The 15,529-nt window shown below is 37.9% G+C and overlaps 1 protein-coding gene across 1 annotated transcript in view; it reads left to right on the top strand.

The window, feature by feature from the left end:
* The window catches only part of FRMPD4 (FERM and PDZ domain containing 4), a 68,289-nt gene that overhangs the window by 31,996 nt on the left and 20,764 nt on the right, over window positions 1–15,529 (top strand). Inside the window, exons 3-4 of the mRNA XM_026047210.1 lie at window positions 6,026–6,071; window positions 15,037–15,141. Of these exons, the coding sequence (XP_025902995.1) occupies window positions 6,026–6,071; window positions 15,037–15,141 (151 nt within the window). The remainder of the gene's footprint in view (window positions 1–6,025; window positions 6,072–15,036; window positions 15,142–15,529) is intronic.

Genomic DNA, 15,529 nt, shown 5'->3' with positions numbered 1-15,529 from the left:
TAAAACACAGTTTGCTTTGACAGTAATTTTCTGTATGCTATTATTGAAGTTATTTATGTTAGAGACAGAAGATCTCTTCTTTCAGCTGTGTTTCTGCCTCAGTTTGATCCTGCAGAGCAGTAATAATCCTGCACTTGTATCTTTCTATTTTATGTGGCAGTGGTCATTTTCAGCATCCATTTTTTGTACAGTTTTAGGASTCGCAATTTTCAATACGAATCCTATAAAAATTCCCAGATTCTTGTGCAGACTGCCTCTGCCATGGAAAACCTCCTCATCTTTAATGGTAGACTTAAATTTTAAGGATTTTATGAAGCAGCACAGCTGTTCAAATTAATCTAGGGGGTTCAGGAGTTAACAAGTTTAAGTTGTTTGGATGTCACGAGTATTTCACTGTGTTGACAGTGGAGCTAAGGTCAGGTACTACCATTAAGAGTGAGTGGAAGCAGCAGCTGCCAGCTTTCCAAACCATGAGTGTTGTCCTTCTGCCTTACAAAATCAGGGAGTACATCATAGCTTTTCCATCGCCAAAAATAAGAGCTGAAGCCCATAGTCTCTCCCTCCAGGAAAAATCAGCCCCTACGCTGGTCCTCTCATCCTTTGTGTTGTTCCTCGGGTGTCCACCAACAAAATAAGACCTTGACCTCGCATCCCTTCTCCTCTGACTATATACCAGGCAATATTACCCTTCCTCCCCAAACTGGGACCCCACATCTCCCCCTTAAAGATACATTTTATCAGCCTCTGTCTGCCTATCTTGCCTGCTTCCCTCCTGCATCTGTGTCCTGAGATGGAGCTGGAGATGTAACACCACGCACAGTGTACCCAACCAGTGTATGTGTGGCGCAACGGCAGCATTGCCCATCTCTGCCCGGGCACAGCATCTTCCAAGAGACCCACAGGAACTCCCTACAACCAGCTGCATGGGCACAGATTGAAATACCACTGCCTTCTGAATCAGTCCTTGTATCATAGATGGGCAATGTTTTGAAAAATTTCATTTCTCTGTATTTTCCTAGAATTTGCTGGAAAACATCATCATCCTAAGGTCAGAAAGATGAGATTCTCCACCTGCTACTAAAATAAACAGAGCTTGTCTGCAGGTGCATGGAATTTAGTGACCAGAAGCAATCTGCCTTCACTAACATGGCTTTCAGCCGAGTTTAATTTATCATCCTTAAAAGTCTTTGAATCATCATAACATTTCTTGTAGTTTGTGTGCTCCAATGTATCGTTTGGAAGAGGTGTGTATGCTTTTGTTTCCTCTGTGTTTTTTGTTGAAGAAATCCTCCTATGCAGAGAAGTTGAACTTAGAGGTTCTTTATACAACCTGAGATCTTTTCAGTACGTCAAAGACCTGAGCTCTTATACAGAGGTCTCATGAGTAAATTTGCACTTATGCAGATTTAAAAATGGTGAGCATGAGTGTTTAACTTATGCACACATGTCTACACAGCACCATTTCTGTGACAGAAATAGCTTCAGGGAAAGGCGTAGGCTACCTGAGAAGTCCCTTTCARTCTGCCCTCTCTGCACTCTCCCATGTGAATCCCAGGTTTGTTCACTGACTTAAGAGGGTTCCCCCTCTTCTCGGGGGTGCAGGTGGGCTCCCGTCGCTGCAAGGCCTGCAGACAGGGGCTGCATGCTRTCAGAGGAGTAGACTTTACAAGTTAGGACAAGTCTACCCCATCCCAGCAAGGTTTTTTCAGCCCTGGAGATTCAGGCAAATCTCTGGGGAAAATGCTGCTTCCCCAAGGATCCACTGCATGTGACAGAAGTCGAGGGAAGTGAAATTCACAGCTCCCTTAGGTGAAGATAGATCCTGTAGAAGAGTGCAGTTTTTATGTAAAAATGTATATACAGCTCAAATCAAAATGATCCTTTGGAAATCATTCTTAATGTACTAAAATAGAGTGACTAGTTTTCTCATGCAATCTCTTTGTTCATTATTACTGCCTTAATCTTCATAATAAAGACATTCAAGTGCTGAATGATTTTTTCTGAGCCTGCATGCTAGAATTTGAAGATGAGTTCTACTTTGATTTGCTTTGAATATATTTGAGCTGACCTATTACATTTTTCAGTTAGTTTTTGTCCAAGTTCCATTTCTTTATTGCAGAAATGTAGTCTGAATTATGCCTTAAATCATGGTATCTAACCCTGCAATTATGAAACTCAGATCCTTATTATTTATAGGATGACTCAAAATGTAATAGATTGTCCTGAAATAGCAGAGGACAAAGCATAGTATTTCAAAACAAGAGTTTCAGAATTTGATGTCCCGTGTCAATGAAACAGAGAAAAGTTAGAATTAAAAGATTTACCTTGGCTGTGTTCCCTGTGAGAGATACTATTTATTAGACATCAGTTTCTAATTATTTATGGAACGTAGGTCTTCTGTGTAAGGTCTGTTATTCTTTTCATCTTCATTGGGAGAAGTACTTAATATGCTTCCTTGTTAAAGGCTTACTAATATACTATAAATAATAATTTTCCTTTCTCAGATCTTAGGAGTAAATGCAGATGCTTCATATCCTTCCCCTTTCCTCATTTATTTTATTAGCAGTAGGACACATAAGAAGAGTCTCCTCGTCCTGTGGTTCGGGGTACTGGAGGTTCCCCCACTCTTCCCACTTAGTCCTCTGCTACCCCCACATCCTTCGCTCACTTCCAGATGAAATGGAAGCAAAAGAGAGACAGCAATTTCCAGCTGCAAGTGCACAGACAAAGTCAATGGCCGGGATTGTAGCAGAGTGTCAACGCCTCATGTAGTCCGAGGCGCATAATACTTAGTAATACAACTTTAACCTTTATAATGTTCTGTAATCTGATTCTCAAACCATCTATATTCTCTCCTTGTTACAGCTTAAGTAGCTGTAAGGCGAAGGGAGAATGGACCAATATAATCACAGTGCAAGGTGCTGGAAAGGACAAATACATGAATCACTGAAATTCTCATTGCACTTTTCAGATTTTAGTTCATTCTCAACATTTAATTCTGATACCAGGAAATGAAAGGAAAGTGGTGATATTTTATTTTGCTGTCACTGTTAGCTGTGTACCTGAAAAGTCTGCAAGCACTAACAAAACTTATAATTGTGTTTATTTGATCTTGAGTGAGGTTTGGCCTCTAAAAGGAAGTGAAGACAGTAGTTCAGATTTGAAAGAAAATTATTAGATTGTGGTTAAATGAGTGTGAAAAATAATTGTCTGCAATATACGTATGTCTGATTTTTTTAATTTTAGTCATATTCCTGCAGAAGGGAAAAAAAGTATTTTTAAAAGAATATAGCTCACATTTGAATATGGTGATGTGTCTATCTTACATAATCTTATATCACAGGTGGACATACATAGGTGGATACATATTTAAACTACAAAATWTACAGATCATAGTACACTCTCGGTGACTTCATTATTTTTCCATTACTGTGATAGAWACAATTTATGACAAAATTGGCAATCTCTGGTGCTGTCTGAGGGAAGTCTTTTAAATATATATGATTTTACAATGGTCCTGGAAGTAGAAAGTGATGTGTTATGGTATGAAGTTTTGTGGACACAAGTTAAGTTTTAACCATGAGTGAGTACTGCAGATCAAACAGCTCCTATTTAACTTTTTATTTCTCTTGTAACTGTACTGTGGTTTTGTGTGTAGTTTGTGGTTTAGAGAAAATATTTTCTGTAGTGATGAGGGAACTATAAATTGTTCTTGACACCTGCTTTGTAAATGTGTAAAATGCATGAAACCAAATATGGCATTATTCTTGCCTCAAATGTTGAATGAATAGTCCAGGGTCTAAGGTGTTTCCAGTGCAAGTAATTATCTTGCAAGGAAGTCTCATCCCCAAAATATGTCTTAAAACTAATGACCTTTTTAATTTGGAAAAGCTTTTGTTAGCGTAGGATAAACTTTGCTTATACTGACACTTGGACAGATCTGAGAATAGAGAAGAGGGGGAAGACATTTCCATGAGAAGTTAGTTCTCCTTTTTTAAGGTAACTCTTTAAGGTAGCTGCACAACTGAAGGCAGAGATGATTGTAAAATTAAAGAATGTCCATGAAGACCATAAATGAGCAGGCCTAAAATCATTGAAGAGGTCAGCTGGGCATGAAGTACTTCTCTCAAGGCTGCAGTTTATGCCATAGCTAACAGCTCTGCAACCTCTTCTGTCTACTCCTATACCTAGATTAATACAGCACTAGTATATTGGATATAGCACAGATATGGCTGTGAGATTCTTGAGATAAATTACATTCTTTATTGTGTATTTTCAGATTCCTGAAAGTGTGGCAGATAGAAGAGAAAGAAGTATAGTAAATCTAGTTACTAGTCAAAACAAATAACTAAAGAATGGAGATTTCTTTTTTAAAGCTATAAACAGCAAAATCTTCATAAAAAAAAAAATTATATGGAATAATAAGTACATCAGTGGAGATTTCCAGAAATGTCTTCTGTAACTTACAGATCTTAAAAATGCACTCTAGATTTTTCCAAAAATCAATATTGTGAATAGAGGTGTAAATATCACTTTTCCAAACTAAACTTCAAAATTGATTTATTCAAWCATGAAATAAGTGTTGGAAGCTCCTTACAGGATTTATAATGATACATAATGGGGATACAATTATGCTGCGTTTTAGAAGAATGTTTCATTTTCATCATGTGTAGCTCCTCTTTTATTTTTAAGCTTTCTAATCTGACTTTTTTTCTGTTCTTCTAAGCACAAATGAAAATCAAAGCCTTTAATCCCTCATTTTGAAAAGTGTACCTTCTCTTGTAGTGTAATGACATAAATATTTTATTTAATAAGAAACGGGCAAAAGAAATGAAATTTTACAAATTTTACTTCAAGTAGGGGATATTTGGCCAAAGGCAGAAGTAGACTGTGTTAGTCTAGTTGACAGGAAGATGACAAGTATGGGCTAATATTCCTGATCAATTTTCTTACGAATCTGTCACTCTCTCTTCTAGTTTCTTTGCTTGTTGACTTTTAAATGGCACTTAGTGTTGTGAATATGCCATATAAGATGATATAAGGCCAATACAGTTTGATTTATTTTAGTTTGTGCTGCTGAACATTTCAGGCATACTAAATCACTTGCACTTCAGTTAGCTAGGCAATATATCAAATAAATAAGCAATTAATTGTGTTTGAAATTAGTAAAACTAGTAGAAAATCAACTCCATCTCAACAAAATGGCAACTGACATTTTCTTAGCTAATATTGCCTAGAGAAGCTGGGTATAATTATGCTGTCCATATGCGTAATACAATAAATATTCTGTTATTTTCCTCCTTTTCCTCCACTTTTCTGTAACTGTCTCTGTAACTGTAACATTCTCCACTGTCTGCCACATCAGCTACCCATCAATAGTGAGAAATCTGCATTTATTTGTCATTTAAGTTGCCTAACCTCTTGATCTTACTAGTTTTCACTTTAGTTTATTTTCTTTGCACTGTAAACCAGTTCATTTAGAGCTGCTTATATGTTCTGTTTTCAATAGTGTCCTAAAATGCTATACAATTTTAAATCCAAACTTTTCTTGAGCTAGAGTGCATTCTGGGAACTGAATTTTGTCCTGTTTTTTTTTCTTTGAAAATACTGCTGTCTTCAGATAAATTTGCCCTTACCTTTGCAAGTTAGATGATATAAAATGTGCATTTGTTAAGTAGATAACAGAAATACATAGCTTACAAATGTTGAATCTATAGAATGAATCAGATGTTATTCCATTCTCATTAGAGAAAACCAGTGTTGCAGTATGTGAGCCTCTCTGACAAAGCAAGTATTTCTGCAGAACTGTTAAGTTAGAACACATCATTTTTTCATGTTGGAAAAATGCAATTTTTAATATTCATTGTTATTTTGGCATATTATTCATCTTTGTAATTTTCTGCTATGTGATTGTAAAAAATATTTTGTCTTAGGACTGCACTTTTCTCTTTTAAAAAGAAAAGCTGGTTATCTGTAGTGTGTAAAATTATGAATATTTACTCTGTTTTACTTTGCTCTTTCGCAGAAGCTGCAAAGAATCAATCCTCCTTACTGTTGTTCAACCTTACCCCGTAAGTATCTGTGTCGTTCTCTGAATTGCTTTCCTGGCAACATAGCAGCTTTTGCCTGCCTATGTGCTGTCTGCATCTCTACCTTATCTGTGCAATAATGGAAAAAAAAATGAGATAAAAGCCATGTTTTCAAAGGCAATATTTAAGATGATGTGTTACTACGTCCTGCATTCAGTGTAAAAATTCAAGTTAAATGGTAGTGGTGTGTTTTAACTCCCACTGCTGCAGGCATCTCACGGAGTGCAGCTCCCCAGGGTTTGAGGTCTGGTCTGTCTTGGGTCCTGGGTTTGCCAGGGTCCACGTTGCTGCTGCAGGTTGCACTRGTATATGAAGCTAGACAGGCTTCCTTCTTTTAGATGCCAGGTGGAAAAAGGGCTTGTGCTTCAGTGCTGGTGTGTTTGGCTCAGTGGTTACTTGTAGAATTAAAAGGAGACTGTAAAGTGTAGTACGAGATGTCTTTGAGGTGTTGTGGCCTGTTATTGCTGTGCTGCTGGTAGGAGAGCAAGCTGGCCTATCATGAACATAAGGGAAGTTGTAAACCTAAATGAACTGTGCACAACATGTCCAGTGGGAGACATTTCCTGTGCAGGTGCTGTCTTCCTCCAGCAGTTACTCTGGAGAGGAAGGTAAGTTATGAGCTGTTATCTCCACAGTTTGCTTGTATCCTGCCCTTATTTGAGGCCTCACAAGGCAGACGTTGCTCTTCTTACAGAGCCCCAAAGCTATTCAGTAAATAAACTAYTTCTAGATGCCTCTGAGCTAGAAACGGTATTGTGCTTCCTGTGAGGAATAGTACAGGCTACATGCCCTCTCTAGCATRCCTGTTGCAGCCTAGGTGCCCACTCCTACTTCAGCAGACAGAGCACCCATGTTCTGGGGGTGAGGGAAGTTTTAACTCACTAAGGAAGGTTGTCTCCCTGAGCGTGTCCTCAGAGCAGTCAAGAAGATGTGATAGCTCTATGCATGTCAGTACTAACTTAATAATCACTCATTTTCATCTCCAAAATAGGGATGCTTACGCAGAATGAACTTAATGGCTGAGTTTTAACTGTTACAACCTGCAACAGTTGAGATTTTTCTATTTGGATTATGTTTCCAAGCACTGTCTATGCCAGGAGCATGTTGAATTGCTGTTTTCCTTTCTCAACACTTTCATGTCCAAGTTTTCTTGCAGTGGAAACAAAGATGTGCATAGGGTTGAGAAGAAGTGGGCAAGTTGTCAGTGTGTGAACCCAAATTTGGGCTCTATGTTTGTGTGWGCCTCAGATTGTGAAGTCTGATGAGTCTCTGAGTTACTCTTAACACTGAGCTTGTGCTGGACTCTGTTGATGAGGTGGCATCCATCTCAGATCTGCCATCCTGCACATTACCCAGGGTAGCCAGGCCTGCCATCCTGTTCCATTCAGTGAGAAGCAGATGTGCTTCTGAGTGCTCTTGGTCCCTTGACAAACTCATTTTGTTTCAGTTTTGAACAATGTTTATATTCTCAAAAGGTATGATACTTACATGTCTCCTTTTTCCTGTTCTGCCTCCTTGCTTTACCCTTTTATCATTCTGCTCCTAAAACTGGAAAGATGAAATACAAACCAGACAAARGAAAACTAAGAACTTTTAAATAAAGACTGAACCCTCTTTTCTATTCCTAGGAGAAATACATCATTAGAAACATTTCAGCTATCTCTCTTCTTGATGGTGAACCTTTTCGTTTCTATGATTGCATGAAAAATACCTGCCAAGATAGATGACAGAGTGCTGTTTCTTAATTGCTTTTATTTACACTATTTAGAACTTGTATTGTTTTCATGCTTTCAAGCAGCCATTCTTTAGGATTGCAGGTGGAAGCAAAAGTGATGTAGATTTATGGTACTCGGGAGTTCATACAGTACTTTCTGAAAGCTTTTGCAAATCCTTTTTGCATAAGTGTGTCCGTTTTTGTTTAATGGTTAAATTCATTAAAATTTCATGTTAATTGTTAACCACACCAAAGCATTATGCTCTCTTGTTCTTTCCATCAATCCAATAAATCTCTGCTGGGTTAATCACCACTACTATTAGTATTACTATTAGTATTTACCGGTAGTAAATAAGAAAGTCACTGAACAGCTAACGATTTTGAAGCAGTTTGAAGTTTTGGATTCTAGAATTATGGCATTTGCTTATCATTTCTGGACATTTTATTCTGCAAATGGACTATCATTCAGATTGGTACCTTATTAAATTTTAAGCATTACTCAAATCAAATAACATGCCTGTTTTGTTATCTGTTCAGATTTAATGTTTAGCAGTCATTTGATATGTTGCTTTCATGATGAATCTTTTAAGATCCTTGGGTATAATCCAGTCCCAGTTGAGCTCTATGGCAATTTTGTTGCTCATAAGTTCTGTGATGGAAAAATGATAAGATTTTTTWAAAAAATTGCATCCATTTAAAAGAGATGTCCTAATACAATTAACATGTCTGAGAAACAAAATTTACAAAGAAGTTCCAGCAAATAGTAGTCATTTATGAACTGTAATGATTGTGGCAAAAGCTGACTTAATTGACAGTCTCTCGCTGTCGATTTTTCATTCTGTTTAACTTTCTGCAGTATCAAGACTTAGGGGTAAAAAAGGATATAAAGAAGAAGCAGGTTTGTTCCAAAGACTWAGAAACCTGAAATGAAAAAGAATATCAATTTATACTTTTAGAAATCATTTTGAAGCCTCATCCAATCCTTCTGAACAAGGAGTTTTTTGACTACTTGGAGTTAAGAAGTCAATGTAGAATGCTGACAGTTTTTTCTCAGAGTATGTACATAAACAGCATTTTTCACAATCACATTTAACACTTTTGCCCTAACATAACTTCCATGAGCTTTTAGAGTGCTTAATTCCATACATGTCTCTTGTTGAACACACAGCATGATTATGATGTGCTTGCTAACATACAGTATGTGGCSTCCTGGAAGTGCAGGCTGGTACGTGACCACTTTCCAACCACCCTTTGGCTGTTTGGACAGGACTCCTCTCATAAAAGACCTATGTTGAACAGCTTTTCTCCTTTATCAGTGTTCACTATAAATCCAAATCCAAGTGTGTGCTGCTGAATTGGTCCTTTCTTTCTGGAGGCTGCTTTGATTTTTCTAGAGTGCACTTGTACAAAATACACAACCAGGAAAAAAATGTGTGAAAAACCTACATAAAATTTCATGTTAATTGCTTCTGCAAAGTGTTACAGTGTCTCCACCCTTCACTCTGTCTGCSTTTTTCTCAGCCTAGTTCCCTTTTCTTCTCTTTACCCACTACAGTTGCTGTTTTTGCCTCTTTGTTAGTTTTCTCATGCTTCAGGTGCATTATCATTCCTTTTTCGTGCCTGGGCTTGTTRAGGCTGAAGGTTCCTTCATTCCAAGAGGTGGTCCTCCTCCTCCTCCTCACAGAATTTGATGATGAATGTGAAGGAGTAATGCATAAATGTAAAGAGTTGGAGCTTGATGAGSGGGCCTCTCATGATATTGTGGAGAACCTTTGTGTTTTATAAATGAAAAGGTACATGTCCAGACGTATCTAGTCAGGCGACAAGGTGAGATGTGCATATTCCACAAAGTCTGAAATACTTCTGAGGTTAAACTCATGACACGTGAGACAGTCACAATAAACCTATAAACCTGTAATTTACAGTAAATGGAACTGATAGATTTTTTGCAGTTCCTGGATTCAAATAAGGTTCAGTGGTTACCTACTTTGAAGACATGTGTTGTGTGTATGTGTGTAGCTAATGATTTGACTGTGATTACCCTCTGGCAATAACAAAATATAATAATCTCTGGYAGATCAAATTACTTAGGGAAAAAAACAACATCTGAGTGATCAGAAATCTTATTCATTACTTCAGGAATTAAACTTGTGCCAAGAATTTAACAAAGGAACACTCCTGATGGTGATCTGTCAGTGCCTGTGGTGATAACAAATTACTGCATGGTAAAATTTCTCAACATTATTACTTCATTGTCTGTACCTACTCTTCTGCAATGCTCTTGTGAGCCACTCTGGTTGTTTCAGCCTTGCTCACARCCATGAATGACAATATTTAGTTTGCCTTTGGGCATTATGTACTGTTCCACTTAATAAATTTAATTCTTCCTCTTCATGTTTTATTTGCTTGCTAAATTTTGCCTCACATAATTGCTTTTAGAGATGGACCACAAATCAACATATTTCTGTAGTTATACCATTTTTTCCCTATTTTCTAACAAACATAGTATTTCTTAGATAACTAAAGACTAATGCTAGTGACAAGCTTGAAATTGATTGTATGTATAAAATCTGTGGCTACTTAAARCTACGTTACTTTAGTCTGATTTGGCACTAATTTTCAGAAAGCRGGTTTTCCTTTTACTTTTATGACTGTCTCATACTGCTACCTTATTTTATTTACTTCTGGCAACTCCGTACTATTCTTTCCTCTTCTAAGCTGCTAAATCGGTCTTTTCCTTGAGCATAAGGAATGATTTTGTTGTTGCAACAGCTCTACCAGTGAGAGGACTCAGAGGGCAAGGTAAACACCATTTACAGCAAGGTAAACACCATTTTGTTTCAAATTGCCTGAAATTGCAGCTGACCTGCAAAAGTGGGCAAAATACTGAATATACCTGCTTGCAATGTAAAAACAGTTTCCCTCAAAATAAAGAGCATAATTTCAAACTGATATCTGTAAATGATCTATTGTAATATTACTGACAAAAGTTAGATCGAATTTTGAGATGAGGAAAAAAAAAGAGAAAAATATTGTTTTTTCAGAAAGTCTTCTCTTGTTACAAGCAATCTCTCATGCTTTGGTCCTCCTGATGGGATGCCCATAGATTATGATTGCAGTAGAGTTCAAAGAATGTTCTCAGTTTTCACAGTCATTTCCTCCAACCAAACCTCTGTGCAACCCTTAATCACTCTTGTTGGCACTTTCTCTAAGTARTGCTGAAGCAATCAGCTGGAGATTTCCTTAGTTCTGTGCAAACTGTAAAAATTATTCAAATTCCTGAAAAAATTATTTTTTTAGAAGAAAATACTGCATAGTCACATATTGATRAGTTTGTACTTTTAAAGTATTTTGACTTGTTATCAAAACATGTTCCCTCAGTTTGCAAAAAGTCAGTGTAATTAAGCTGCTTTTATCTGTGATTGTGCAAATACTTTATCTGCAGAGATTAACATACTATGTTACTGTAAACACCTCCAATTTAAGGTCATCAACTGAGAATAAAGGCTTCAATTTGCCTAAAAGTTGGCATAYCAGAAATACCAGAAACAAATGAATCTGCCACTTGGAGAATCATTCATTGCTAGCACATTTGCCTAGAAATAGGCCATTCAAATATAACAGAGCAGCAGATGATTTTGCTGATGTTTTGTTAAATAGACAAGTAAGTTTTGATAAACAAAAATAAATACTCTGCTTAGGATTTTTTCCTCTGTCTGGAAATGGTTCCTTTCTCAAAGAGAAAATGTCAAATGCTTGACTAATGCAGACATAGAAATGRTAGAGATTGTGTAATTAAATGTAAAAGCTGTGATATTATTAAAATCTTTAAATGGCAGAGATTATGTCCCCCCTAAACTTGGCATAACTGTTCTAGTCTTTGTTTTGTCCATTTATTTTAGAAAGCAATTTACTTTCAGATATAACAAGAGTATATTGAAAAATGTCTGAGCCCTATGATGAGCAGAAAGATGTCTGTCCTGCTARGCAGGCAGTAGTAGAAGTGAGCAGGGGACATATTATTACTCTTGCCATGCAGTAATGTTAAACTTCCTCGCCCAAGTAGGTTCCAGGGACCTCGTGTATGTTTAAGCTTTTCAGTTGTGTTGGACTCCCGTATCACATTTTTAAATTTAAGAATTAATAATTTAAGTGTTTATTCCCCCACGCATGCACTGACTTTTGAGATTCTAGAGAGCAAATAACAAAGCCAAATAATGGTCTGACGAAGTTATAGGATGGGAAAAACATGACCAGAATACAGAAGAAAATTTGGCGGTCTGCCTCTAAAGAGAGGCCAGCCTGGTGACTTATCTGTGACAAGAGCAAAAAGCTGTAAGAAGTTCCTCTTAGCAAGTAGAGTACCTGAAAGATGCTCCTCTTTTTCACCTGCTTTGCAAGTGAGAAACCATCAGCCTGTTCTTGTAGTTGTGCTGTTCCATGTCAGCAGGAATAGAGAGGTTGCAGTGCTGACATTCAGAGAGACCTAGGCAGGCTGGAGAGTTGGGCAGAGAGGAACATACTGTAATTCAATAAGGACAAGTGCAGGGTCCTGCACCCGGGGAGGAATAACCCCAGGCACCAGTACAGATTAAGGGTTCACCTGCTGGAGAGCAGCTCCGCAGAGAGGGACCTGGGAACCCTGACTGACACCAAGTTGACCATGAGTGAGCAGTGTGCCCTGGTGGCCAAGAAGGCCAATGGGATCCTGGCTGCATCAGGAGGAGTGTTGCCAGCAGGTCGAGGGAGGGGATTCTGCCCCTCTCCTCAGCTCTGGTCAGGCCGCACCTGGAGTACTGGGGGCAGTTCTGGGCTCCCCAGTATAAGAGGGAAGAGGAACTTCTAGCGAGGGTCCAGCAGAGAGCAACAAAGATGATTAAGGAACTGGAGCATCTTTCATATGAGGAGAGACTGAGTGACCTGGGTCTGTTTAGCCTGGAGAAGAGAAGATTGAGAGGAGATCTGATCAATATGTACAAATGCCTGAGAGAGAATGTAAAGAAGATAGACCCAAACTCTTCTCAGTGGTGGCCAGTGACAGGACAATGGGTGTAAGTTGCAACACAGGCAGTTCCATCTCCATGTGGGGAGCAACTTCATTCCTGTGAGAGTGACAGAGCCCTGGCACAGGCTGCCCAGGGAGGTTGTGGAGTCTCCTTCTCTGGAGATCTTCCAAACTCRCGTRGATGGCGTCCTGTGCCCCGTGCTCTAGGTATCCCTGTTGGAGCAGAGAGGTTGGGCTAGGTGATCTCTAGAAGTCCCAACCTCAACCATTCTGTGATTCAGGTGATTACTTGGATGCAGTCCATTATTTGGATGCCAGATAGAATATGCTCCTTACATACTGTAGCAAGTGCATACGTCCAATAATTTTAACTATGATGTTACCACAAACCTTCTCTTTCTATATATTCATCCCCAGACTACCATATGCAAGCATGCAGCATTACCATTTCCATGTTATATCTTGCTTCAGGAGAAGAAATTTTGTTTCTCAAATGAAGGTTTTTTTTTTTTTTTTCTTTTCTGCCGCTGTTTCTGATCTCATTGGGCCCTTTATTGCTGATTTTTGAAACTCTGCTTGGTTTGGTCCCGCATTTGAGTTTTCTCTTGTATACAGTTACTGATCGTAGCTATTAGAGGAAAGATAAGAATTAACTGTAAAATTGAGGAAGCATTCACTATTATTTCTTGATTCTGTTTTGACTCCCTGAAATTATCAGATGACTCTAATACTTCCTGGAGCACCTTTCATTCTTTGTTTATTGGTTCATATTGAGTCTTTTGTAATAGTTACCACATTTTCCATGTAATGATAAGTCAGTGGTATACAAAAAAGAGCTAGACTTCCTCCTGCCAGTTTCTTAAAGCTAGGCTTCTCCATCACAGAAAAATAGCTTTCTACAGTCTCAGCAAGATCAGGGACTACAAGAACACATATGGCATGAACAACTCTTTCACTCCTGCAGATTGTTAATCATGTCCAGATTTTAGAGATGGTGACAAGACTTGCTATGTTGATAAGCATCATTGTGCTGCATTGATAATAGGAGTTTCTTGCAGGATCATCATCAATGCCTCCACCAACTTCTCACAGAAGGGCAAATCAACACAAGTTGGTGCTTATAGTATCCAAAACAACTGAGGCTGCTCCTCAGCAGTTAGGATATGATTCCGAAAATCCTAATTCACCTTTTACTGAAATAAATGGACTAAAACTCTTCCCAGAGGAGCCTGGTGATTTTCAGTGAAGCCAGAATTTCTTCCATTACCCATCCATCTTGCTTGTAGAGTCAGGTGATGCCAAGAGCTCCATGTTTGTAAATGACCTGAGAATAAAACCACCTTGTTTCTGCTGAAACTGCTTTCACTAAAAATCCTTTTGACTGCGTATGTTTAATTTGTTACTTAAAATAGATTCAGTATTCCAATTGTCAGTCATACTCCCCATGTGGGGAGAATTATTCTTCTGAGGACATGAGTCAATCCAATGCATAACATATTAGATAAAAGTCAGTTGCATCCTAGAATAAAATCAAGAATGCCTCTGGTTGTCTAATTCTCCAAGCCCTACAAGTGTCTGATCATCTGTCAGTTGTAACCAAACCTTTCACAAGATTTGTGTAGAGAAAGGAGGACAAACCTTCTAGCTTATGTGATCCTTTTGGTGATTTTAACCTGTACTTGAAAATAAAAGATTATAATGTAATGGGACACCACTGTATTTGGAGAACTCTCACTTTTTTTTTCTTCTTTTCTTTTTTTCTTTCTTTTTTTTTTTTTTTTTTTTTTTTTTGTGAAAGCTCTGTGTATATCCCTGTAATGGATTTGTGGGCCATGCCAAAATTTGTCATTTGTGATTTGGTCACTGACTAATATTCATTCATGCAAGCAAGTATGGTTGACAGCAGTCATTGAGAAAGCACTATAAGGATTTTGTGTAGTGAGAGCCCTTCTCACAGCTTCAGTCTGACTGTGGCATAAGTTTCAGCATGTATCATATGCATCAGTGGTTACCTGTATGTATATGTTTGTATTGTATATTATCTCAAGGAGCATTAGGGTTTGGTATTTCCAAATGGTATTTCCATTTTTCTCATTGAACAGTATGCGGARTGTTGCTGAATATGTGTAGTACCCAAAATGTGAGAAACAAGGTAACTAACTGAAGAAGGAAAGATATGTTCTAACTTGATATTACATGATATATCTTGTCATCATTTCTCCTTCCAGTCTCCTAAATCAGCATTTATTAGTGCTGCAAAAAAGGCAAGATTGAAGTCCAATCCTGTCAAAGTGCGCTTCTCAGAAGAAGTAATTATCAATGGCCAGGTGTCGGTGAGTATTGAGCTTTTTAATCTCAAGAAGGACTGAGAATTTCATCTAAAGGTATGCCTCAAGTCTGGAATGTAAGGAAATACATAGTAGGAATAATGAAGATAAGCTTGTGAAAATCAGAAAAGGCTATTTCCAAAATTTCAGAAAGACTCATTTTTTTAATCTGCAAATTGGGCCCCGAAGACTGTAAAAAAAAATTGCCTTTAGAAAAAAAAGTCAAAATGCAAGTGAATATGTATTTTGTAGAGACAGCACACACCATCTTTATAATCTTGATACTGCCTGCTTATTTTTTAAGGGCTTTTTTGTAAAAGGAAAATCCATCAACTCAAGAGTAGCACATCAGGAGAATAGTTTAAGACTGCCTTACAAATCTCTTTTAAATTTT

The sequence above is a fragment of the Nothoprocta perdicaria genome, unplaced genomic scaffold (genome assembly GCF_003342845.1).
Source record: "Nothoprocta perdicaria isolate Ctin4 unplaced genomic scaffold, notPer1 scaffold_109, whole genome shotgun sequence".
Taxonomy (NCBI): Eukaryota; Metazoa; Chordata; class Aves; order Tinamiformes; family Tinamidae; genus Nothoprocta; species Nothoprocta perdicaria.
This window is presented reverse-complemented; position numbering and strand designations above follow the sequence as displayed.